The 25,199-nt window shown below is 36.5% G+C and overlaps 1 protein-coding gene across 4 annotated transcripts in view; it reads left to right on the plus strand.

Annotated features, from left to right (window-relative positions):
• The window catches only part of lrrk1 (leucine-rich repeat kinase 1), a 92,026-nt gene that overhangs the window by 40,651 nt on the left and 26,176 nt on the right, over window positions 1-25,199 (plus strand). For all 4 annotated transcript variants that reach the window (XM_084107774.1, XM_084107775.1, XM_084107776.1 and 1 more), the window contains 11 exons: window positions 912-1,129; window positions 3,920-4,084; window positions 5,023-5,195; window positions 5,285-5,405; window positions 5,670-5,829; window positions 6,576-6,852; window positions 7,288-7,459; window positions 9,208-9,377; window positions 14,095-14,234; window positions 15,752-16,010; window positions 19,352-19,521. In XM_084107774.1, the coding sequence (XP_083963900.1) occupies window positions 912-1,129; window positions 3,920-4,084; window positions 5,023-5,195; window positions 5,285-5,405; window positions 5,670-5,829; window positions 6,576-6,852; window positions 7,288-7,459; window positions 9,208-9,377; window positions 14,095-14,234; window positions 15,752-16,010; window positions 19,352-19,521 (2,025 nt within the window). The remainder of the gene's footprint in view (window positions 1-911; window positions 1,130-3,919; window positions 4,085-5,022; window positions 5,196-5,284; window positions 5,406-5,669; window positions 5,830-6,575; window positions 6,853-7,287; window positions 7,460-9,207; window positions 9,378-14,094; window positions 14,235-15,751; window positions 16,011-19,351; window positions 19,522-25,199) is intronic.

A 25,199-nucleotide genomic window follows, 5' to 3' on the forward strand; every position in this document is an offset into this window, starting at 1 on the left:
AGGATTTGTCTGATTAATGTTTCATTGGTGACTCCAGCTGTGAGTTGTTCAGCCAGCTGTCGATTCATCATAGAGCTGAAGCATTTGTTACAATATTTAGTGCGTTGTGCTGTCATAACAACAGACTCAAGAGATTTGAGAGGAAGTAGTGTCCCTAACAAACATTGCGCACACGAACACATCAGCAGCGTAAAGCTGATTATCTTGAAGTGAAAATCACGCCATGGGTGGAAGCGTGGGTCGGTGTGGTTCAGCTGAAGATGCCCTGAAGCTTGACATGTCACTCGTGGATGTGCTATAACTGTAATGTTGAGACAACACAATTGATTTCAATACATTTAATTATAAAAGTAAAAGTAATATAAAGTTATTCTATTGCAGTTATCACTGCATCTACTAACAGACACTTTATTTTAAAGTATTATAATAAAAAAAATTAAATAACAAAGTGATGAGTAAATTAAGAAAGTGACAATCAACAAATTAAAAAATTAAAAATTAAAAATAATGTCCCATTTGTAAACAATGAGCAATACTTTTTTTCTTTTACAATTATTATTATTTTTATTTATTTTTACAGTATTTATTAATCTTTGTTAATGTTATTTAATATAATGTAACTGTTCATTGTTAGTTCATTTCAGCACAGGTCCATTCAATAATATTAAGATTCATCTTTTGATTTTAGCAATGTATTAGTAAATGTTGAAATTAACATGAACATGAAGTATTTTTCATCTTAACTAATGTGAATAAATGGAACCTTATTGTAAAATTTTACCAAAGAAGTTTGTTTTTTAAGAATGAAACCATTTAATCAAAGATGGGAAAAGATTGAATATCTCAGTAGTGTAGTGATGGAGACACTGAGCTGAGGCAGATCTCTCTCTCTGTCTCTGTCCTGGTTGTAGGTCCTGCTGCGGTTCTGGCGTACCTGCGTGCGGAGCTGCGAGGAGCAGAGCCCTGTAGACTACTGAAACTGATGGTGGTCGGTCCTCCCCGGCAGGGTAAGAGTGCTCTGCTGGAGGGAATGCAGACTGGCAAACCTTCACCCTTCATCAACACTGACTGCAGCATCCACACGTCCAGCTGGGATCTGGAGCGACCCGTAGGAGTAGTCAAATCTTCTGTAAGGGCCCTCTCTACACACACACACACACACACACACACACACACACTCTCTCTCTCTCTCTCTCTCTCTCTCTCTCTCTCTCTCTCTCTCTCTCTCTCTCTCTCTCTCTCTCTCTCTCTCTCTCTCTCATTTGTCAATGTAACGTTTAAGCATGTAATTAGCATATATATATACTGTATATACTGTATATATATATATATATATATATATATATATATATATATATATTAGGGTTGTGACGATAGTATTGTGTATCGACGATAATCAGAGATGTCGCTGATGCCTTTGATGATATCAATATGATAACTGGCTCGTTTTCCCATTAATGTATTAAATTATTATTATTATGAGGCTAGTATTATTAAATTAATATTAGGACCTTTTAATATTAGGACAATTAATTTGTCTTGCCTATCAATTCAAAGAAAATGTTTTTAAAACAGACTACAAAACTACATCCCACATCAAAATTGAATTGCAAGGTTATCCATTCACAAATTGTCAAGAGTGCTTGTTATAAGAGGCGCATCATTCTTATAGGCCTACGTCGTTTGAGCCAAGATGAAAACGGCATCGTGTTCATCAGCATTTTGTTTCCATAGCACATTAACAAAACATTTAATCACACTAACAACACTAAAAACAATATATTTGCAAAATATTATTAATAATAATAAGGCCTATATAGGCCTAGTTCACGAACACAGCACAAATCTGCCATCTGTGAAAATCTAAAGCAGCTTCAAACGCTTAAAAAACAACTTGTTTAACAAGAAAATATTCTTCAAATTTTTTCACTGTCTTTAATGTAGGTCCACAAGAGTAATATTAAGGCAGTAAATTAAGACAGTTGCTATACCGTTATATATCCATCATCGACTCTGAGAGATGTGCCGTTAATGCACCGACAGATGCCGAAAGTTTCACTTTCAGGGAATAAGTGCGCGCGTTTACATGCATGTTCTTAACCCGATTATGCTGAATAAACTGACAATGCATGTGGTCATATAAACGCATTAACCCTGTTTTCCTTTATCGGAGTCAAGTCATAAGTTTAAGTATAAGCCGATCGACTGAGCTAGATTTTTGCCGCTTACCCTGATTTCTCCCGGCATGTAAAACACATTAACCCGCGTTCTTTGAGATTATTGAAGTGCACATGTGATAGGCTATATGACAGGAAAGCATCCTTACTGTGTATTTAAGTGCATCTAGACAGAGAGAGAGCACTGGTACGAGCACATGTATCGCAAACTCCGACTCTTTCTTGACCCAAGTAATTATAAAAACGTGTTCTCATCTCGTGCAGAAATAGGCTACAGTCAAAATGCTGCATTACCGCATGAGAGTAGCCTATGTGTCTGTAAATTTCCCGCTGTCATGTTGAAATACTCAGCAGAGTCAGATACAAGAATGATTAGGATATATTTTTACCTAAATATACCAGGAAATAACCTGATTTAGCCTATTAATAAACACTCCACATTTGCTCGGAAAATAGAAAAATATTCTCATGCTATAAAACTAAGTAATTAAACAAGCAAAATAATGAGTAAATAAGCAAGTTAATGATCAAATAAGTAAGCCCCGCCCCCTTACGATAGTATCGTGTATCGCCGATCTCACAGGCTGACGATAGAACGATATGAAAATGGAGCATATCGCCCAACACTAATATATATATATATATATATATATATATAGTGTAGGCCTATATGTATGTATTGTTTTACTGTGATTATACTTGCTTAATATATTTAGCAGAATGCATAATATAAATGTTGAATATAAAACCAGAAATTCAAATATATAAATGCCATCCATCCATCCATCATAAAGTTCATGTGTTTCTTAATATATGCATACATTTGCTGCCATAAAAATAAGTAAATTTGGTGAGGAAAGAAACTGAAACGCACTGTAGACAAATGAAGTGTTATGTTGATTTAAAAACAATGTGTGACTTCATCATTTGAGCTTTTACTGAATTCCCAGTCTATCTATATTTGTTTTTCAGGGTGTGCCTTCAAATGTGTTTTTCCCACAATGCTTGCTCGTGGAAATGAACAGCTATGTTTGCTTTAACTCTGTAAACATGATAAGACAAAAATAAGGCAGGAAAAAAAAAACCTTTATAGCAAGTCTAAAAAACACACAAAGCCATTTAAATGCCAACATTTTGACATCAGGGTTTATGAATGAGTAGAAGCTCTGGACCTTGGACCCCTATTTGTGGCCTTACATGGTTTCTTAGCAGGAGTTAACAGTGTTTCAATTCTCATCAGGCGCCCTGGGTCAGAGCCAGACGTATAAAACCTGAGACAGTGTCTCGCACACACTGATGTCATATAGACATGTTCTTATAAACACACACAGAATGGCCTCTTACACGTATGTCATCGACAGAAGCAAACGTATAGACAAGCACACTGATGTTATAAAGCCCCAGAGATGTCGCTCCACCTCGAGCAGCTGTGAACACTTACTCCACCACTGACTCACTGCAAGAGTTTTTTGAGATTTGCTGTTTAAAAGAAACGTTCTCCCACAAAAAAAAAAGTTTTTCAAATTGTATATATCAGCATTCAAAATGTACTGTATCATTTAACTACTTGCAATCTGTAATAGGGTACATTTTATTTCAAATTGACTCCAAGTTGCTTCATAATGGGGCAAAATAACCATTGTTTCACTTCAGCAACTTTATAATTGTCACAAAATGCCTTGATGAAAGTAAGAGTGATGTTGTCAGGTGGTTTAATGCCTTTGTTTCTACTCTGGATACAGATTGACTTGGTGTCCTTCAATTTGTGGGACATTGGCGGCCCGGCCAGCATGTCGACGGTGAACCAGTGCTTCTTCACGGATAAGGCTTTGTATATGGTGATCTGGAATCTGGCTTTGGGAGAGGAAGCCGTGGCCAACCTACAGTCCTGGCTGCTCAACATCGAGGTGAGCAAAGAATATATAACACTTTGAAAATCGGGCAGCGTTCAAGTGCTAACTTTAGTCAGGAGGCTTCCATACTGAGCTCCATACCATACATTTTAATAAAAAAATGTTTAATTGACTTAAAGGGACTGGGTCATTCTATGAAACAGGTGCATTTTTTTATTTGATTTGATGTGTAGATAAATGTGTTCATGCAAATTGAATGAGTAAAGTTTTTTTATTTAGTGGCTATTTATAAGTTATTTTATATTTAACAACATAGCAAACTAAATGTATAAGTAATTTAATAATTTAGTAATTATTTAGTATTTAATAATTTAGTATTTATTTGTTATTTATGGCATAGTTAAATAATAATGAACAGCATGTTGCCATTACAAACTAAATTAATAAAGTTTGTGTTTATTTATTTTGGATATATCAATTCTTAATTGAGTATTTGAATAATAATGAACAGCATTTTGCCATTGCAAACTAAATAAGGTTTTTTTTAATGTATGCAATAGTTTAATGTTAATACATATAATTTTGCCATTGCAAACTAAGTTATTATTTATTTATTTGGTAATAGTTTAATTATAATTTTTCCTTTGCTTACTAATTTAATAAAGTTCTTAATTTTGTTTACATTTATGGAATAGTTCATACTCACAACTTAAAGCTTATTTAATGCTTTATATCAACTAAATTCTATGGCCTATACAGAGAGAGAGAAAGAACAAAGACAAATGCTATTCATATATTTTCAGAATGTGCATATTTACTAATAGAGCAAAGATAAGTTAAAAATGCAGGGCACAAGCTAAAAAATAGAAAAACTAAAACAAAGTTACTGGCATGTTGTAGATGTGTTTAGAAAAATATCTGTTTGACATATACAACATATACAAATATACACTCGTCTATAATGTGTTGGTGTTCATGTGTGTGTCCCTCAGGCTCGCGCCCCTAACTCTGCTGTCATTGTCATTGGCACACATTTGGACCTCATAGACACTAAGTTTCGTACCGAGCGTGTCGCTACGCTGAGGGCGTATATCCTGGCACTTTGCAGAACCCCTTCTGGTGCACGGGCCAGTGGCTACCCTGACATTACATGGAAACACTTACAGTTGGTTTTATTATCATAACATGCTTTAGCTTCCTTAATGGAATTGTTGTGTTGATTTTTGTGTGAATAAATGTGTGGTTGTTTGACAGTGAGGTGTCGTGTAAGACTCTAGAAGGCGTGGACGGACTCAAGAGGCTGTTGTTTCAGGTTGCTTGCTCTATGAGGGACATCAGCAACCCTGCTAGCTGTCACAAACTGGTGGGAAGACTGGTTAGTGTTAGTTAAGACTATGGATGGCGTAAATCACTTTAGTCTCTGACATCTATTCAGTAAGATGGAAAACTAAAGTCAAACATACTGTTGCTCTACCTCAAATGCATTAAGTGGATATTTTGAGGAAAAATACAAGTAAATAAGTGTGAGAAGGCTGTGCAGCAGTTTTGCATTTCATCTGTAATGCATAAAAAGGAGTTGTATTACTTTAATGTCTTTAAGATGAAATATCTCAGTCAGTGTCTTTTTGTTGTTATACAGATCCCCAAAAGTTACCTAACCTTGCAGGAGGCCATAAAGGCAGAATGTCTGAGGAGAGACGAAGCCGATGAGGTTCAGTACCTGACGGACACGGAACTGGAGCATATCATTGAGCAGAGTCCTGCTAGCGATATCAAAGACTATGAGGATCTGCAGACAGGTAATGCATCATTTATAACAAAATAAATATAAAATGTTTTTAAGTAATCTATATTTTCTATTTTTTAAGATACATATTTATATTTCTGTTCTTATCTATCTATCTATCTATCTATCTATCTATCTATCTATCTATCGACAGGTAGTGCATAATTTACAAAAATAATAACTGTTTTAATGTATATTAATAATATTTTTTTTATATTATATTTTTTTAAGATGCATATTTATATTTCTGTTTTTTAACTTTGATATATATTTTAATCCATATGAATTGAGTTTTTTTTATTTAGTTAATTTGATTATTTATTAAATTAATTAAATAATTGACCCCATTTTTTTAAATATACTAATCAGCAGACCTTTTTTACCGCACATTGTTTTAATGCCTAATTTCTTTTGTAAATATTAAAGCATGTGGAATTCTAGATCTTTAAATATAGTTAAAAAAAATTGTCCCTCATGTTAGTTAAGTAATTATTGATAATTTTGTATATTTGGAATACAAAAATTTATTTCATTCACAGTTCCTCGCAAGTTTAAAAATAGAGTTTAAAAATAGAGTTTAAAAATAGAGTTTAAAAATAGAGTTTAAAAATAGAGTTTAAAAATAGAGTTTAAAAAAAGTTTAAAATAGATGTGAACTCCTTGCAACCTATTTGACCGCTGTACTCTAATGCATTTCCAAGTGAAACAGGATTCAATTAGAAGAATATGGCTCCATAACATCTTTTCTGAATCACACAGCGATCAGTTTCCTCATTGAGACCGGCACCATACTGCATTTCTCTGACACGAGTCACGGCCTGTGTAAACTGTACTTCCTGGATGCCGTGTGGCTGTCCGAGTGTTTGGAACGCATCATCAACCTGAGGGGCTCGCGCTCCGTGGCCTGCAATGGAGTGATCAAGGCGGAGGACCTCCGCATGCTGCTGGTAGGAACTGGATTCACCCAACAAACAGAAGAACAGTACTTCCAGTTCCTGGCCAAGTTTGAGATCGCTTTACCAGTGGCCAGCAACAGGTAAAAACAATGGATTTTTTTCGTAACTTCAGCATTCATTCATATGCAGATGGGTAAAGCATAAACCTATTGTGAAAATAATGCAGAAAATGTTTTTAATATATAGTAATATTTAATAGATTAAAAACAATAGCTTTCTGTTCTTTATAACTTCAATCTATTTTTAAAGTTTAAGTTTTATTTATTATTTAATTTTTAATTATTTTTATTTTATCATTATTATTTTCTTATTTTATTTTAATAATAAAAATATCTTTATCTTTTAATTATTTAATGGCTGTAATTTCTAATTTCATGTGTGATTCATGAACTTTTTACACCCTATGGGAACCATCCATCTTGGAAGCACATTACGAGTTAGTGTATATTATGCATTTCAAGTGAGCATTGTTTCAAACCTAATTTTGCCTCAGAAATGTCGTCTTCTCTTCATAGTTATCTGCTACCACACCTTTTGCCACCCAAACCTGCTCTGGATATCCACGGCTTTCGGCACCAAACTAACAACAACATCCAGCGGCATTTTAAGATGAGCTTCGTACCTGCGGGATTTTGGGAGCGCTTTATAGCCAGAATGCTAATCAGTTTAAACCAGATGGACGTACAGGTAAACACATACCCTGAGATGACAGCTTAACTGACCAATAAAAGTCTCATAATTGCAGTCATTGCAAACATAGAATTAGAGGCCACATGATGACATTGCTTCTGGCTTGAAGTTTACAACAGCCCCTGAAAACGCATGGTAAGACGCTTGGCACACTGTATTCCAGGTACCAATTTTGCCATTTTCTTGGCAAAATATTTGTGATTTATTTAAAATAATAATGTTGATAATAATATTGTCATTATCATCATTATTGTTGTTGTTAAATAAGTTATTAAACAAAATAAGAAATATGACTATTGTTATATTTCACTCTAAAATAAAAAATCGAGTGTTTTATGAAAAATAATCATATAATAATACATTTATTTTATAGTACAACAGTACAATTAAAATACTATTGATTTTCTTAATTATTTCATTTTCAAACATTAAACCATCAAACATTTATTTTGACAGAAAACTTGCAATAGTCTTTTCTTCCCTATTATGACGAATATCCAGATGAAATTGTAGGGCGGAACTTGATTTTGTCTGTGGGGAATTGATTGGATTGTTGTGGTTTGCTATTGGTGGATCTCATGTGATTGACAGGTTGTCCCGCAATCGCGCCTGTGAACGTGTCATCAGAGAAGAGAAGTCGCTGCAAGAAAGTTATTTTGATGAAAGATTACAAGGGCAAATGGATTTAAAAAGAAAAAAGACGTTCACTGATAAATCGTTTATTACAAATACCACAATATTTCATAAAAAAACAAGATTTCATGGTGACTTTATATCTTCTCTTTTGTTGACAACTGCCGATGTATAAGCACTTCTTATTACAAGTTTAAAAAGATGGTTGCGCATTCTGTGTTCCTAAATGAACAATATAAGTGACCCAAATTCACAGCATACGAGTATGTGTGGAACAGCATTTACTGCGATCAGTCGCAATGAGACTGAGTTGCTTGCGTGTAAAAGAGCACAGTGCTGCACTTCACTCTGAAACACACAGCACATATATTTACTTAAATCAAAGCCTTTGCGATTTGATAAGTAATACTGCAATTTATCGTGCAGCATTAGTAATGCATCAATGAATTTGACAATGAGGATGCCATGCAGGAAGTGAGACGCATCAATGCTTGGGCTAGTTGGCATGAATCTTGCTATGCATCATTGCCAGACCAGTTTGGTGACATCGCCATCTATTGGCCTAGGCGCATGAAATCCAGCCAGAAATCATAATTTCGTCATGATGAATGTCATGATTCTTCACTTCATGTATTTTTAGGGTGCTACTTTATGCTATTTTGGACCAATTTTGCATATTTTTTTTTTTTTTTTTTCTCTTTTTTTTTTGTTGCTTTTCCTCCCACAGTGTTTGTTGAATCTTCGCCAAAATTGGTTCAGGTCAGACACAGACACAGACACAGACAAAGACAAAACCACACAAATTCAATTACTGGATTTTATTCTCCAGAAAAGCCTTAACAATTTTGCTGGCGAAGACACCAAACAGGAAGTGAGTCATTGTCCTGGCAAAGCTTTTGCATATTGACAATTTTTCTTTCTATCAACGCCACATTGCCCTGAGAATATCATTCAAATTTGTAGCACCACCTACTGGTAAAACTTTCTGAACCAAACAAAACTTTTCAATCATTCAGTACAAGTTCTCAGGTGAAAGTGTCGTTGAAACTGATCGCTGGTTTCAGTGTACTGATTATGATGTATGTCTCCTACTTTTTCATTTTTCAAAATAGGCATTCGAAACCAAAAAGAATATGAAAAACCAGAGGAACCGCAGTACCGTGATCTACAGCTTTGCGGGGAACCAGCAGCGCAATCGCTGCAGCACGTTCCGTGTCCGTCGCAACCAGACCATCTACTGGAAGGAAGGGCTGTTAGTCACCTTTGATGGTGGATATCTGAGGTTAGTAAATGTTTAGGGATTATTTATTTATTTAATTTGTTTTACATCTAATGAATAAAAGTATTTTTGTTATTAACATTTCTTTTACTTCATCACTTCAGTGTTGTTATTGTTAACTAAAATATATTTTTTTATTTTTGAATTAAAGGGCACCTATTATGCCCCTTTTCGCAAGATGTAAAATAAGTCTCTGATGTCCCCAGAGTGTGTATGTGAAGTTTTAGCTCAAAATACCCAACAGATAATTTTTTTATAGCATGTTTAAATTGTCACTTTTTGGGGCTGAGAAAAACACGCCATTTTAGTGTGTATCCCTTTAAATGCAAATGAGCTGCTGCTGCCGGCACAGAGGGCGGAGCTTCAAGAGCTCGCATCTCACGGAATGATAATATCAAAACAGAAACTCTCAGTAGCGGTGTTCATTTCAACGCAGAGTCGGACAATAATGCCCACAGAGTCAGAGAATATATGCTGTATGGAAATAGAACAGGTATAGTTTATTATAACCTTTATTTTACCTGGAAAAGAAGCACATTGAGATTAAGAATCTCTTTTACAAGAGCGTCCTGGCCAAGACTGACAGACACAGCTCGTTTGAGTTTAACAGATAACATCCATCAATACGTACACATATACACAACACAAGCAAACCCAATCAAATTTCAATATCAATACATAATTAGTTAAAACATCTACAGCCCGATGTTTCATTCTCCAAATCATTTAAAACTACTTTGAAAATGTCCAATGAAACCAGCTCCCTAATTTTCAACGTACTTTGCAAAGTATTCCAGGCAGAGGGAGCAGCAAATTTAAAGGCCTTTTTCCCCAATTCAGTACGTACCACTGGAACAGACTGTAAGAATAATTCCTGGGACCTACAAACATGCTTTTTACAGATGTAGGTATAAAGATATAAAGGAAGTAGACCCATGATAGATTTATAAATAAAAACATGCCAGTGTTTATGTCTTCAGATGGAGATTCAGTCTTAAGATTTGTTAAGAATCTTCAGTCTTAAGATTTGTTATGAACCTCAGTGCATCATGATAAACATTGTCTAAAGCATGTAAACACTATGAAGATGCATGCATATATATAACTTTACCATAGTCCAGTACAGACATAAAAGTGGCTGCAACAAGCCTCTTTTTTGCCTCAAAGGAAAGACAGGATTTGAGTCTAAAGTAAAAACCCAATTTCACTTTCAATCTTTTCACAAGTTGCTGAACATGAGGGCCAAAAGAGAGCGCGTCATCAATTGAAATCCCAAGATACCTATACTGAGACACAAACTGAATCTCCGAACCTTGGGACGTAGTAATAGGCAGAAGATTATGAGGGATTGATTTTGATTTAGAAAACAACATGAATTTTGTTTTATCAGCATTTAAAACTAGTTTTAATTCAAATAAGTTACGCTGAACAATATTAAATGCAAGCTGTAACTGAGAGAGAGCCAGATTGGTCAATGTCAAGGTCAACTTTATTGTCAATTTCTTCACATATACCAGACATACAAAGAAATCGAAATTGCGTTTCTCACTAATCAAAAATAGAAATAGAAATAAATAAAAGATGAAGCATATTTGATAAAAGATGAGAAAACCATGCATTAGTACAACCCTTCACCCTGTACCTTTTGAGAGGATCATGTTTGTTGGCTAAAGCAGAAAAATGTACATAGAAAAAATTCCCAGGCTATTTCAAGGTCAGGAATTAAATTAATTTGTTCCCACTCCAAATTATTAAAATCGTGTAGGAACCCTTGTGGTTTTAGAAATTTTTGTGTTTCTAACTGTTGCGACGACACTGATGTCTTTCACAAACATGGATGCAGTTGAATACTTATGGGGAGTGTTTGTTAAGATTAGATCTATCAGTGATGATTTTTCTGGACATTTTAGGTTCGGTCTAGTGGGCTTGTCAACAATCTGAATAAGATTCAATGCATCGCAATAGGTTTTAAATTCATCAGTTGCTGAATGCAACCAATTCCAATTTAAATCACCAAGAACTACCAATTCTTTAGCATCAAGAGCTGAAAAGAGCTGGAATAAAGAAGGGAGAGCACTACTATCAGCAGATGGTGTCCTATAGCAACCAACAACTGTTATAATGAGAGATTTAGAAAACTCAAGATCGAGAGCTAAAAATTCAAATTGTTTACTCACTGATTTAAAAAGCAATACTTTAACATGAAACCTTTTTTTATTTTTATTTTATAAAAATTGCTATGCCCCCACCTCTTTTTGGTCGGTCAGACCTATATACATTATAACTATTAATACATTGTAGTGGCAAACAATTTTCTGCTTACTGAATAAGAGACAAACATGGATCAATTGTCTTTAACAATTATTTATTCCCTTGCAAGGAAAGGTCAGCAATCATACAGTCATTACAAAGTGCCTGCAGAGTGTGACAACGAGTGGGGGCTTTCTTCATTCTTTATAGTTGTTCGTCCAACAAGGTTGTTTTCCTGAGGCTACATGAAGATATCTCTCAGCCATAACTAATACATTGTTTATCATATGCTACCCTTGAGTGGAGACTCTCTGTCTCGGTCATACATTCAGTCACATTAATTTTTGTCCGGTCATATACAAGGACATACACATACATACATTAATAAGAATATGTATCGACACCACATTAATGTAATTACCATCATCTTTCTAAGATTCTACGAATATAATTAAGTGCAAACATAATAGAACATTAAATTTCTTCCACAACATATATCCTTGTCTAAAACAGATTTGTTCAGCCAAGTTTCAGTTAGAACAATCACATCCGCATCAGTTGACTGTGCCCAAATACGAACCATATCCATTTTAAAGATTAAACTCAGAACATTCAAATGAATAAAACCAAGTCCGCACCTTGATTTAAAATCTGCAGGTGTTTCTGAACTATCAAAAGTAATAAAACAATCAAGCACCTCTGTTTAATTGATTTAATATTATAATCTTTAGAATTTGTCTCTACTATTTTAAAATTCCAGTGGGCACTTTTTACAAAAGATTGTAAAATTATCCTGAAGAGCCATAACACTGGACAAACAGACCAGGTCTACGGTGCAAAAACAGGACTGGAGTATAGAAGACAGTCTGGCACACAGCACCAGATGCAGACGTTCCTCTGTGTGCTGTGACCATACGTCACATTGCCCCGAATCTGAGAACGGCTTGTTCTGATACAGTGCTTTATGATTTATGAGTATTTAAAAAATAGCACTGGGTGAATTATTATCATTATAGGGTGGCTGTGTACACACACTGCCAAAACACATTTATGTTCAAACACCATGTAAAAGTGAATTTTGCATAATAGGTGCCCTTTAAAGCTAAAATAAAATAAAATATAAATATTAAATGGAAACATTTAAGTACTTAAATGAAAATTAGAATAATTGAAATATTTTTATATAGCATGTTAAAATTGTTCATTTTTGAGGGTGAGCAAAAACGCACCATTTTGTGTCTGTTCCTTTAAATGCAAACGAGCTGCTGCTCCCGGCACAGAGGGCGGAGCTACAACAGCTTGCACTCACACAGACATGCACTGAAAATTTCAAAAACTTTTAGCCTTTTATATTCAAACCGGAGTCTGACAATGATGGAGAGACTCAAAAAGAAAGTGAACATGTAGAATGCAACAGGACATTTCTGAATGGTTAGTTGGTGAATTTATGTTAGCTTATGTGTTATCTTATAGCTTATTGTTATCTTCTAGTCATTGATTAGCTTATTCTGTCTTGATAATCTATAAATCGTGTTCCGGGGGCGGGGTTTATGTAAATTTTAGGGTTAGTGATGTCACTAACCTTGGAGGAATGTCATGTAGTCCCTACCAGCCGTTTGTTGTAGTCCTTAAAAAGCTATTTCTTTAAAAGCAAATATCTCCCTTTGCTTCGAACTTTGAGCATTGCAACTTTGCAGGTGTTGTTTATGCTCAAACAGCAACATTACACACTAACTAAAGTTAGAAAAGTGAAATCATAATCAACCACCCCTTTAAGATAAAGTACCAAAATCACAAAAATGTAAAAAATTAAAGCTAAATAGATTTTTTTTTTTTTTTTTTTTTTTAAATGTTAAAAGCACAGAAAAAAAAGACTAAAACAAACTCAAATGAAAACTAAAACTTAAATACCATAATAAATAATACTGAAGTAATACTGTATCTGTCATTGTGGATATACTTTTACGGAGTTTGCCGTAAAGCATTATGGGACTACCTTCTCTGCAAGGGATACATGTGTTGTTGTTGTTTTAAAAATGTGTCCATAAAATGTTATCTTATGCTTTACATACACTTAATACAATTATCGTTAAGTAAAATTAAAATTTTGTTAATTGAAATCAAATAAATAATAAATATTAGATGAAAACTTAAATTAAATGAAAGTGAGAAATGTTTCCTTGGCAACACAATGAAATAAGTTGAAGCACTAACATTACTTACTGGAAATAAAAACTAAACTAAAACTAAAATTAAAATAAATTCAACCTAATCAGTATTATTTTAAAAAAAAATTGAAGAAAGTACATAACACAATTACTTAAAATTAAACAAAAATAAAATATTGATAAAGCTATAATAATATATAAATAATACTAAAATAACACTGATGAACATCTGACTCAGATCCTAACACTAGTGTGTGCAGAGATTCATATAAGAAAAGACTCACATTGTTTCTCGCCCACAGCGTAGAGTCATCTGACCTAAACTGGAAGAAAAAGAAAAGCGGAGGCATCAAGATTATCTGCCAGTCGGAGACGAGGGACTTCTCTGCGATGGCTTTCATCACCGATCACGTTAACTCACTCATAGAGCAGTGGTTTCCTGGTGAGGACTCCTCCAATTGTGATCGAGTTTCTCAGATCCCAGTCCACAGGCATATAATGCTCTATAGATCTCTTAGATATTTAATTTCATGCACAGGCCTATAACTTGGTTTTGTGGGTGGATTGTAGACTTTTTCCTTCATTCTGAATGTGTTAATTTCACCACACAATGCATTGCGGTTAAAGACGCCACTTTAGCCCATACATTTAAAAAGTATATTCATCATTGTAACTGTATTGGTAAAAAGATTATAACATGCATCCTCCAGTGCAGGGGTTTTCACACTGGGGTCTGGAGACCCCCAGGGGGCCACAGAGAGTGCTAGGGGGTCCGTGGAAAAGTTTAGAGAAAAGCGTAAAGACCGTAGCCTATATTGTAAATACTTATTTAATGGCATCTTTTTATGAATGAAGGCCAGTATCACTGATACTGATACAGCTACACTATGTCTCAATGAAATAAACATTAATTATAGCCATTCAGCATTACAGTGTAATTAAAAACTATACATTTTTTTAGACTTTGTTATATGACTTCGTAATATAGAATGCGCATCACATTTTTTTCAGCATTTAAATGTGAACAGCTTCAAATGTGGGATTTAGAGTCTTAAATATTTGTTGAAAGTAATAAATTTTTATCAATGAGTAGGACTGAACCAGTAGTAATTATTCCAGTTAGAAGCAGTACTGAAATGCAGTTTGAGATGCACATTGTGACAGTACTAGTCTAAGATGATATAATATGAGTGTCTCCATGCAAAACAAAAGTGACAACATCACTTGCAGTCATAAGACAGAAGCCCAACAGAAAACAAAAAGACTAAAATAGCATCATAATTAGGGTATCAAGTGTGATGATATCTTGACAAACATCCTACACCCATAACCGAAGGGTATTAATACGGATGTGCAGCTGTTTGTTGCAGTACATTCAGTGTGGAAGTTTGCTGTGTGTCAGTGCAAAGCTGCTTCACACTATTAACACACTGTCCGTCAATAACACAGGTGCAGCACAAACGCACACACTGAACTCATATAGATGGGGGTGAGTTATACTTTAGTTTGTACTGCAGCAGTGATTGATTCATTAATCCACACAAAGCTTGTTAATTATACCAGACACATCAGCACACACCTGCTCAAGTCACCAGTTACCCATCAGGACTTCTACTCTACACAAATGTTTGTGTGTAAACAAACTACAGTAACTGCTGTGAGAGATTATTAACAGATGCATGTAATGTTTTTTTAATCTTGATAAACAAATCACCCTTTTAAGCCATTTCTGAGAAAATGCATATATACTGAGATGTATATTTAGTGTTGTCAAATGGCTGAAAATATATTAAGATGTATATTGAGAGTTGTCAAATGGCTGAAAAAAACCCTGTTATAATAAGCCCTTTTAATTAAGCATGATTAATGTCTATTTTTATATAAAAATCAGCATCCATATACATACTTGCATTTAGCATTACATGCTTATAATTATCTCTACCCTTCTCCCCTGGTCAGCATTGACAGCCAGCGAAAGTGACGGCTCTCGTCTCATCGAGCAGTACGCTCCCTGTCCATACTGCAGCTCTGTACCCAAAATGTCCGAGCCCCTGCCCCTGTCCGGCTCCAATCACAGCACTGTCCACTACTTCAACATGGAGGACTGTGTCCTGGCAGCTGTGGAGAAGGAGCACATCACCTGCCCCAACCATCCCAAACAGCCTGTGCCGCTACAGGAGCTGGTGCCTGAGCTCTTCATGACCGACTTCCCTTCACGGTAAGATTTCAGCATGAAGTTTTGAACCATCCTTTTACATTTACATTTAATCATTTAGCAGACACTTTTATCCAAAGTGACTTACAAATGAGAACAATCAAATCAACAATAGGGCAACAATATGCAAGTGCTGTGACTAGTCCCAGTTAGTCTAGCACAGTACACTTAGCAAGTTTTTATATATATATATAAAAAAAACGGGTCAAGTATTGACGAAGTAACATGCGACTTCAGCTGTTTCTTGAAAATATACAGTATTATATATAACTCCGCAGCTTGGGTTGAGTTAGGCAGGTCATTCCACCAGCAGGGAACAGTCCAGCCTCTTTGGGATGGCACCACAAGGTGCTGTTCACTTGCAGAATGCAAGCTTCTGGAGGGCACATAGGTCTGAAGTAGTGAGTTTAGGAATAAGGGTGCAGAGCCAATAGTTGTTCTGTAGGCAAACACAATGCCTTGAATTTGATGCGAGCAGCTATTGGCAACCAGTTCAAATTGATGAAGAGAGTTGTGACGTGGGGCTCTTTTCAGCTTGGTGTAAAGACCACTCTCGCTGCAGCATTCTGGATCAGTTGCAGAGGTTTGACAGTACATGCTAGAAGGCCTGCCAAGAGAGCATTACAATAGTCCAGTCTGGATAGAACAAGAGCTTGGACAAGGAGTTGCACCAATAAGAAGGGCCTGATCCTCCTGATGTTGTATAAGGCAAATCTGCAGGACCGGGCCATTCTCCTGAGCATCTGCTAGCGTGTGGCATTTAAGTTTTGTATTCAATGTAAACCTTGCACACCTGGTCCTAATAACCAGAGCTCAGATGTATTTAATCGAGCTGAATCAAAATGGGTTAGGGTTGAGTTATAGCACAAATATAAAAAGGCTTTCGGTGGGCTGCCGTGCTCTTGTCTTGGCATGAGATGTGTGTTCTCTGTGCGGTTGTGGTACATCACATAAATTGGATTATTAATTCTGAAGTTAAAATGGAAGCAGAATCTGAGGGTTTGAACTGCAGCTCTTGTCTTTGAGCCACGTCAAACAAATCTCTTTGAAGAGGTCCCTATGCGGCAAAGGGCTGAATAAAAGTCTCGGTGGGACGTCATACTTTATATTAGGACTTGAAAATCACATAATTATGAATTGATAAATCTCATGGAAAAAATAGACCTGCAAGCTACTAGTTCAACCCAGAGTCTAGTTGTCAACAGGGCTGGAAAATTTGAAAACATTTTAATGTTGAAATATTGGGTGAGACCTGATTTTATCCATCAGGATTTAAATAAAAAGGAAGCTGAATTTGTGATGTCATGATTTTACAGACCGAGCAAGTTTTTATATTTTGATTTACCAAAACAACCATTTTTTTATTAATTTGGAATAACATACACTGATGGTTTGTTCACATTAAAATTAGGAAGATGCATTAAGAAAGGATGCATTAAGAACGATTTGGATCATTAAAACACAATAAAAAATATGTAGTAATATTTTGTCGCATTGGCTCTGTTCTAAACCCCACTGAGCTGTGCCAAGTAGACAGCATTTTTAGACTGCGAATTTATGCTGAATTATTAGAAATCTAATTTTGGCCAACATTCAAGGTGACTTCCTATTTATTCTTTGTGAATCATGCAATCGATTGCGACAAACACAAAATATGATAGACGGCGTCCACATAAATGTTATAAATATAAGTTTGTTTTACGCAAAAGAAAGTTGAAATGACTCAAAGTACCTAATTAAACAATAATTATATGTGCTATGCGTTTTATCGTTAGAGTATTACATCAGTCAATTATGAGGTTTCATTTTAGTTAGGATGCTGCCTATGTAGGCAGTACACTTTGAGGCAGCTCGCTAGCGTTTGAAACAGAGCCACTGTAACACCGGATGTACTGGAATATGTTCTTAATAGAGTTTGGAATTAAGGTTGAGTTAAATTGCTTTACTCACAAATGGTGACCTTTAAACTTTCTCTTTGAAGAGACTTTATAACGGGCCTATTGTGAATATCAGCCCTAATGAGCATTAACCCGTTTTGACATGATCAGCATTTTTTGCTTACTTGCAGATAAACCTTATTTATTCAGACCAACAACTACATCAGCAAGTTTTCATCTTATATTTAAACTGTAAGTGTGGTGTACGTGCATTTATACATGGGCAGTGTGACCAAATCTTATCTGCATGCTGAATGTCAGAATATAGTTATTTTTCCTGGAAATTCAGCATGAGATTTAATAATCATGCAAGAAGGTCTATTTTTGGATAATAGAGCAAATTAAATACTAAATAAATGAGAACTTGATGGACGCAAGACACAAGATAAGATTATTCATAACAAATTTCTGATAAGTCTGGCATCAGTGTTATTTTTTATAGTTTTACTTTTAGTTAACATTAACAATAGCAACACTGTCAGGCATCTGAACAAAAACAGTTTCACATTATGAAACACTCGAGTCAAAAACAAAAGATTTGCACGCACTTCATTACAACAGCAGTGTGGCCTGGAGACGTCTTTAATTATACAGAAGGGATGAATGATTTTACCAGTTATTTGATATAATTATGCCAACAGTATAATCCTCTCGGCTTGATGTCTTATAAATGAGTGTTTCCTGTTAATTCTTTGCCGCAAGTTTGTATCACACACCAGAAAGGAAGTTCTGTGGAAGGAGTGCATTAAAAGCATCTGTACGTACCATCAGTCAGCGGGGCAGTTCAAAGCACATGTCAAATGAAATTACGGTCTCATGTGGCGCTTTAATGGAAATGATTAGGAAATAACAGCTGACTAAATGGACTCATTTTGTATTGACAGACATTGGGTTTGATTCAACAGCAGCCACAAGAATGGAGCTGGAAAGAGAGAATAAATCTGATGGTTAATGATAGAGATCTTACAAAATGTCAAAAGTCGGAATGCATGTTTGGTTTGGGATCGGTACCATTTTTTTATTTTATTTTTAAGTCTCTTATTCTCACCAAGACTGCATTTATTTGCAGTTGTATAAGCTGAATTTTCAGCATCATACTCTGGTCTTCAGTCATATGATCCTTCAGAAATCATTCTTATATGCTGACCTGCTGCTCAAGAAACATTTATCATTATCAATGTTGAAAACAGCTACTTAATATTTTTAATTTTTTTTAATTTTTTTCCACTATTATTCGATGAAGTTCAAATAAACAGCATTTATTTGAAATAGAAATCTTTTGTAACATTATACGTGTGTCTTTACTGTCACTTTTAATCAATTTAGTCATCTTGCTAAATTCAATCAAAATCAATCTCAAATGTAATGTACACACGTAGTGCAAACATCTATATGTCTGTGTTTCAGGTTGTTCTTGTTGAAGAGTGATCTGGAGTGGAGTGAAGAGAAAGCAGATATCCTGGGTCAGGGTGGCAGCGGCACCATCATCTACAGAGCTAAATACAGAGGCCATCCGGTGGCTATTAAATGCTTCCACTTCAAGAAATGCAGGCAGCAGTCGCTCAACAGTAGCACAGGTACTTTACTCTCCTGTACTGACCCCTGCAGTTCCTCTGAAAGCAGCCATTATTATCTTTAGGATATGATCCGTTAGTTCCGCTCACTGCAATGTTTGGATTTGCATTCGATGTGCTCGATGAACGATTTTAAAGTCAGAGGTGATCAGTTGGGGAAAGTAAGCCATGTGTTCCAGCAGGCGTACATAAGGTCAGAGGTCAAAGTGCTGTCGTTCTACTCGAGGCTCGCAGTGGGACGCACAGCGTCTATGACTGATGGAATTTCCTGTTAACAGAGAAACGCTAATCTTCACCGGATTTCTCCCGTTGTGTTTCTTTCTCCAATCCAAAACCTAGTGAGCTGCAGAATTTAATGAGATTGAAACAAGTTATTATCTTGGAAAAATTTGCAAGTATTTTTTTTGCTCGTTTCTGCAAATTATAGTTTGAACAAGACAAAAAAACTAATTAATACAATTATTTTTGTAGCTACTAGCAAAGCAAACGATAGACATGGCGCTAGCAATTTTTGTTTGTTAATAGTTTTTCATCTAAAGGACTCATGCTCACCAAGGCTGTAATAAAACAGTAAAATGTAAAAACAGTAATAAACGCGTGCACAGATTGCCGCTTCAGACACACAAACACAAAACACACAAAATTGTCAAAATTCCAGATGTGTAGGGTATCCTCCTAAGCAGTCTTAAATGAGTTAAAAAGTGTTAAATGAACGTAAAGAGTTGTGAGAAAATAGGATGTGCTTCAGATCTTAAAGTGACAGCAGCCTAATAAACCTGTTGCTGTCTGTGTCATTAATGTTAATCAAACAAGAAGACAAAGAGAACCAGTCACTGCTCTTGACTGAATAACTTTCGGAGCTTTAATAAGGATTAATCTATATTCTTCAATTTATAATTATGCAGTGAAGACTTTGCTGTGTTTAACTGCACAGATACAGAAATTATTCAAGAAATTACTCAGTTTTTTATATTTAACCAAAATAAAATCTTAAAGCACTGTTTACAAGGTTACATGGGTCAAAAACAATGAAAACAATAACTTTTTTGTGCATTTTAGCAGGGCAGGTAAAAATGTGAACCGGCTCGCCTGAGCAAGTAGAAAAAAAACTTAGGCTGTAGAAGGCTGTATGCATGCATTGTGAGCATTTTCAGATGAAAAGCTTCGAGATGAATGCTCCGCTCTCGTTTGTCCCTCTTCTCGAGGGAACCGGGACAACCTGCAGGATGAGACATCTCAGCCTGCCTGCCCCGTGTATGAGGAACTTTTGGAGGTTATGGAACTCGAGAAAGGAGGGAGTCGTTCGTTGCAGATTAGACAAGCGATTTGTATCTGGACATAACTGCCCGAGTCCCGTGAGCCTTCCCTTTCTTCCTGATCTCCATACAAAGATTGACAGAGCATGAAAGAAGCTGTATTAAGCCTGTATCCATTGATTTCAGTATGCTAATTATGAGAATGTCGAAGGCATGCGTGAGCACGGATACGTGTCAATGCCTCCCATTGAAGAGGGAAGGGGGAAACATTGACACTGAATGCTCCGACCCTGCCATCTAAGCCCTTAGAGTTACATCTCGCTTAAATGGCAGGGCATACATGGCAGCAGGTCAGGCTGGGGCTGCTTTGCACACTATGGCAGTGCTGCAAGCATACCAAGCCAATCTGCTGACTCTGAGGGACCTGGACCAGTGTCTTTATGAGGGTCATTATGTGGAGTATTCCGCTCCCCCAGAGCTACGTCAATGCTCTGCAGGTCCTGGAGAACCCCTTTTTTGGGCTGAGTTACTCTCCTCACTTAGAGGGTCGATATGCTGAGTGTCTGCTTTCTAGGACTTCATTCTCTGGAATCCAGTGTGAAGTGGTTATTGCCTGTTTGCAATACCTTCTCATCGGAGGCCTGTGTGAGTGCTATATCTAGAGATTCTGCTTTGGGCAGATAGTTTGTAGGTTGCTAGGATAGCAGGAGTCAGCCTCCCTGGCGATCCTAGGGGTTGACGCTTTTATGTCCCCCTGAAGTGACAGGCCAGGGTCTCTTTTGGTCCTGGCCATATTTCCTCAAAGGAATTTTTCTGTAGGTAAATGATTCAAGACCTTAGAGCTATGCCTACCACTGTCACTTGGCCCTGCGTTTAGGGTATGTAGCTTGGGCTGTGGCCCTAGGGAATAGTGTCACTGACAGCAAGCTGGTGACTGCCTTTGGGGAACCTGACTCCGAGGGTAAGGTAAGGAGAGTCAGATTATTTAGTGAATAGTCACAGCCGATACGGCATGCATTACCCTCAGCATGGCAGAGTGGGTATTTGTTCCCCATAGCGTCTTGTTCAGATGCACTGTGAGTTCCCATTCGAAAGGAAACGTCTCGGGTTACAAATCTAACCTAGGTTTCCTGAGAAGTGGAACGAGACACTGTGTCTCATCGCCATACCTCCGGGATGCCTGCCACACACACGATGACGTGTTCCTCGGGTGCCCTTTTATACTCGCGGTTGCACTGGTAGTGACGTCATTGGCTGATACAATTGTTGTGTTTATACACGTGCTTCAGACACCGGTCACACTGAGGCATTCCCCATAGCGTCTTGTTCAGACCTAGTGTCTCGTTCTCCTTCTCAGGGAACCTAGGTTACATTTGTAACCCAAGAAGTTTTTTATGATTAAAATAATTCATTAAAATTTGTTTGATGATGATAATAATTATTATTGTTGTTGCTTTTATAATCACTTTTATTCATATTTTCAATCATAGTAGTATTGTACACTAGTCATACAGTATAGTATTTTAACTAAAATAAACCTCTTTAAAATATAATGATCTACTGGGGGAGGTTTGGAGTTCTGTAATAAGTTATGTGATGGACTTTTTAATTAATTATAACTAACATTTGTTTTTCTTGCAGGAACAACATTCATATGCTTTTGAATTTTAAATGTATGTTTCCCCTTTGGCGAAAACTCGTGACTGGTTGTGTGAGTGTAAAAATAACAGGTATGGGAAATGAAACTAGACAGATGTCTAGTTTTCAAACCTTGTGATTATGAAGTAGGCTACCTAGTAACAGAAGGGTTTGTCTATGAAGAACAAATCAAATTGTAGGGAATTATGTAATGTATCATGTCATTTTCACCATGCCCCTATTCTATAAAAACTGTTGTATTCGTGTTTACTGGTGGGATTCTCTCTGAAATTTGTCTGAGATCCTCCGGCCGTGCTTCTTCTTGGGAGATTCTCTGAGAATTGCTTGAGTAATCTCCCGGCCGTGATTAAAGCATTTAGAGGACATTTGCTGAAGTCTGTCTGTTTATTAGCGCTGCGCAGCAAGTTAGTTAGGGGAACAAGTTAGAGTATAGGATTAGACCACTCAGCCGACGTCGATGTGTAGACACACTAGAGTATAGGATTAGCACCCAGCTGACGTCGACTGTAGATGCGCTAGGGTATAGGATTAGACTCAGCCGACGTCGATGTGTAGACGCGCTAGAGATAGGAAACTAACGTCGACTGTTGACGTTCGGGGACGTCGATTGTAGACGAGACCCAGGTACGTAGTTAGGTTTAGGGAAAAATCTACCACAGTTATCAAACTTTATAAACTGTTGTTTTACAGCAGCAAGATTCAATGCTGACAGCACATCTCAATATAATGATTTTCCTCTGAGCTGTCACGCTCCACTAGTTTCTGCGTTTCTCTGACCTTGAAGACCTCTGCCTTTTCTCTCTGCTCCTCCGTCCGCTTCCTCTAATCCTGTGAAATGTTTCCGAACTATTTATGATGTGCAGTTTGTCATAACGTACACTGCAAGCGAGAGAGAGAAAACTACGTTTGCAGGTTTCTCTTCATCAGCAGCCGTTTTATGTGGACTATTTCTTTGTCAGCATTCACTGCTGTTTGAATTGGTCTCTCAGCGGTTCCCGGTTTTACGTCTCTGTTGATTTATTCCCTCCTACTCATTCTAGAGGTTTCTTTACAATAAAGACTCCTAATAAATCTAGACATTTACTTTTATGACATAAAGTTTATCTTCATGAATTCCAGACGTTTCTTGTTCAAAGTTTCCCATCTTTTTGTCAAGTGCATTCATGTACTGAAGTTTTATGGTCTGTAAAGTAGTGCCCTATGGTAACCAATGACAACAACGGATGGCATCTGCCCTTTGGATGAGGCCTCTGAGGAAGCTTGCAGAATCCTCATCTGCTTTTGTGCCAAAAATAAATAAAAATACAATTAGAAATAATCAATATACAAGCCGGCAATAGAATAGTGTTAAAGTTTTAGTGTAGATATAGATACAGACAGAGAATGATCATATTTCAAAATAGATTGTTTAATAGATATTACAAAGAAATGCTCAATAACAATATTAACAAATATAATTTAAACATGTTAAAGGTGCATTTGTCATAAATGCATGTAATCATTTTGAAGGTCAGAGGAGAATGGCCAGACTGGTTCGAGCTGATAGAAGGACAACAGTAACTCAAATAAGCACTCGTTACAACCAAGATCTGCAGAAGATCATCTCTGAACGCACAACATGTCGAGCCTTGAAGCAAATAGGCTACAGCAGCAGAAGATCACACCGGGGAACACTCCTTTCAGCTAAGAACAGGGAACTGAAGCTACAATTAGCATGGGCTCACCAAAATTGGACAATAGAAGGATGGAAAAACAAATAAATCACCTTGTGGCTTTTCCAAACAGATTTTGGAGTCAGAGATATCTGCTTCATAATGAGAGATTTTAACATTACATTTCTCAAAAAAGTATATTGGGAAAGAGCATTACATGTACTATGAGAGGAAGTCACATGTCCTCTCACATCACTGTTTTCATTGTAGATTTGATTTCAGTTCACTTTTCCCCTGTTTGTTTTGGAGAAGAAGTGAAACATCATAAAACACTGTGGCCTACTCTGAAAGAAACACATGGTGAAATAACCCAAACACATTGATGTTAGTATAGATCTTGATTTATGCAAGTAGGAAATGCTGTCAGTAAAAACTGGCCTGAAGTAGCAGACTTCAGTTCTCCAAGAGTCAGTTGTCGAATTTGAGTGGAAATAACCAAAGACACACGGCAGCCCGGTCATCCGTCAGCCAACCGAACATAAATCATGTCTGTACAGCGCAAACTATCTTTTTTTTGCGCCCTGGAACTCACGGTCACTAACCAAAAGCATGTTAAACTCCTTTCAGCAGCATTGAGACTTCTGCGTATTATTTCAAGCTACCGTTGCAGCATAAAACAAACTTTTTACAGTGATGTGTGACACAGCAGGAGAGAAACTGCAGCGGTGCTCATTAAGACTTTACAGTGACAGGCGCTGACCCCAGACCAGCTCAGATTAAGTACATGTGAATAACCAGAGCCATTAAAAACCCTGCAGCTACAGTATAAATCAGAACATTTTAGTTTCAGGTCAGGGAACAGTTAAGGGTTTCCTCTTTGAGGTCTCAGACTGGATTTGATTAATTTTTTTTTACTGTACTGCTTAAGGGGAAAGGTCAGTATGCGTTATGTAAAACCTGATCCTTGACCTCTGCTCTTTTAACCTCACAGTATGTACTGCGAGCACATCCAGGACAAATAATCAATATACAAGAAAAAACATCTGGCCTATTTCTTTTATTATTTTATTATAATACAGTACAGTAGCAAGTATTAAAGAATAAAATAAGACAT

The sequence above is a fragment of the Abramis brama genome (assembly GCF_963993115.1).
Source record: "Abramis brama genome assembly, chromosome: 3".
NCBI classification, from domain to species: Eukaryota; Metazoa; Chordata; class Actinopteri; order Cypriniformes; family Leuciscidae; genus Abramis; species Abramis brama.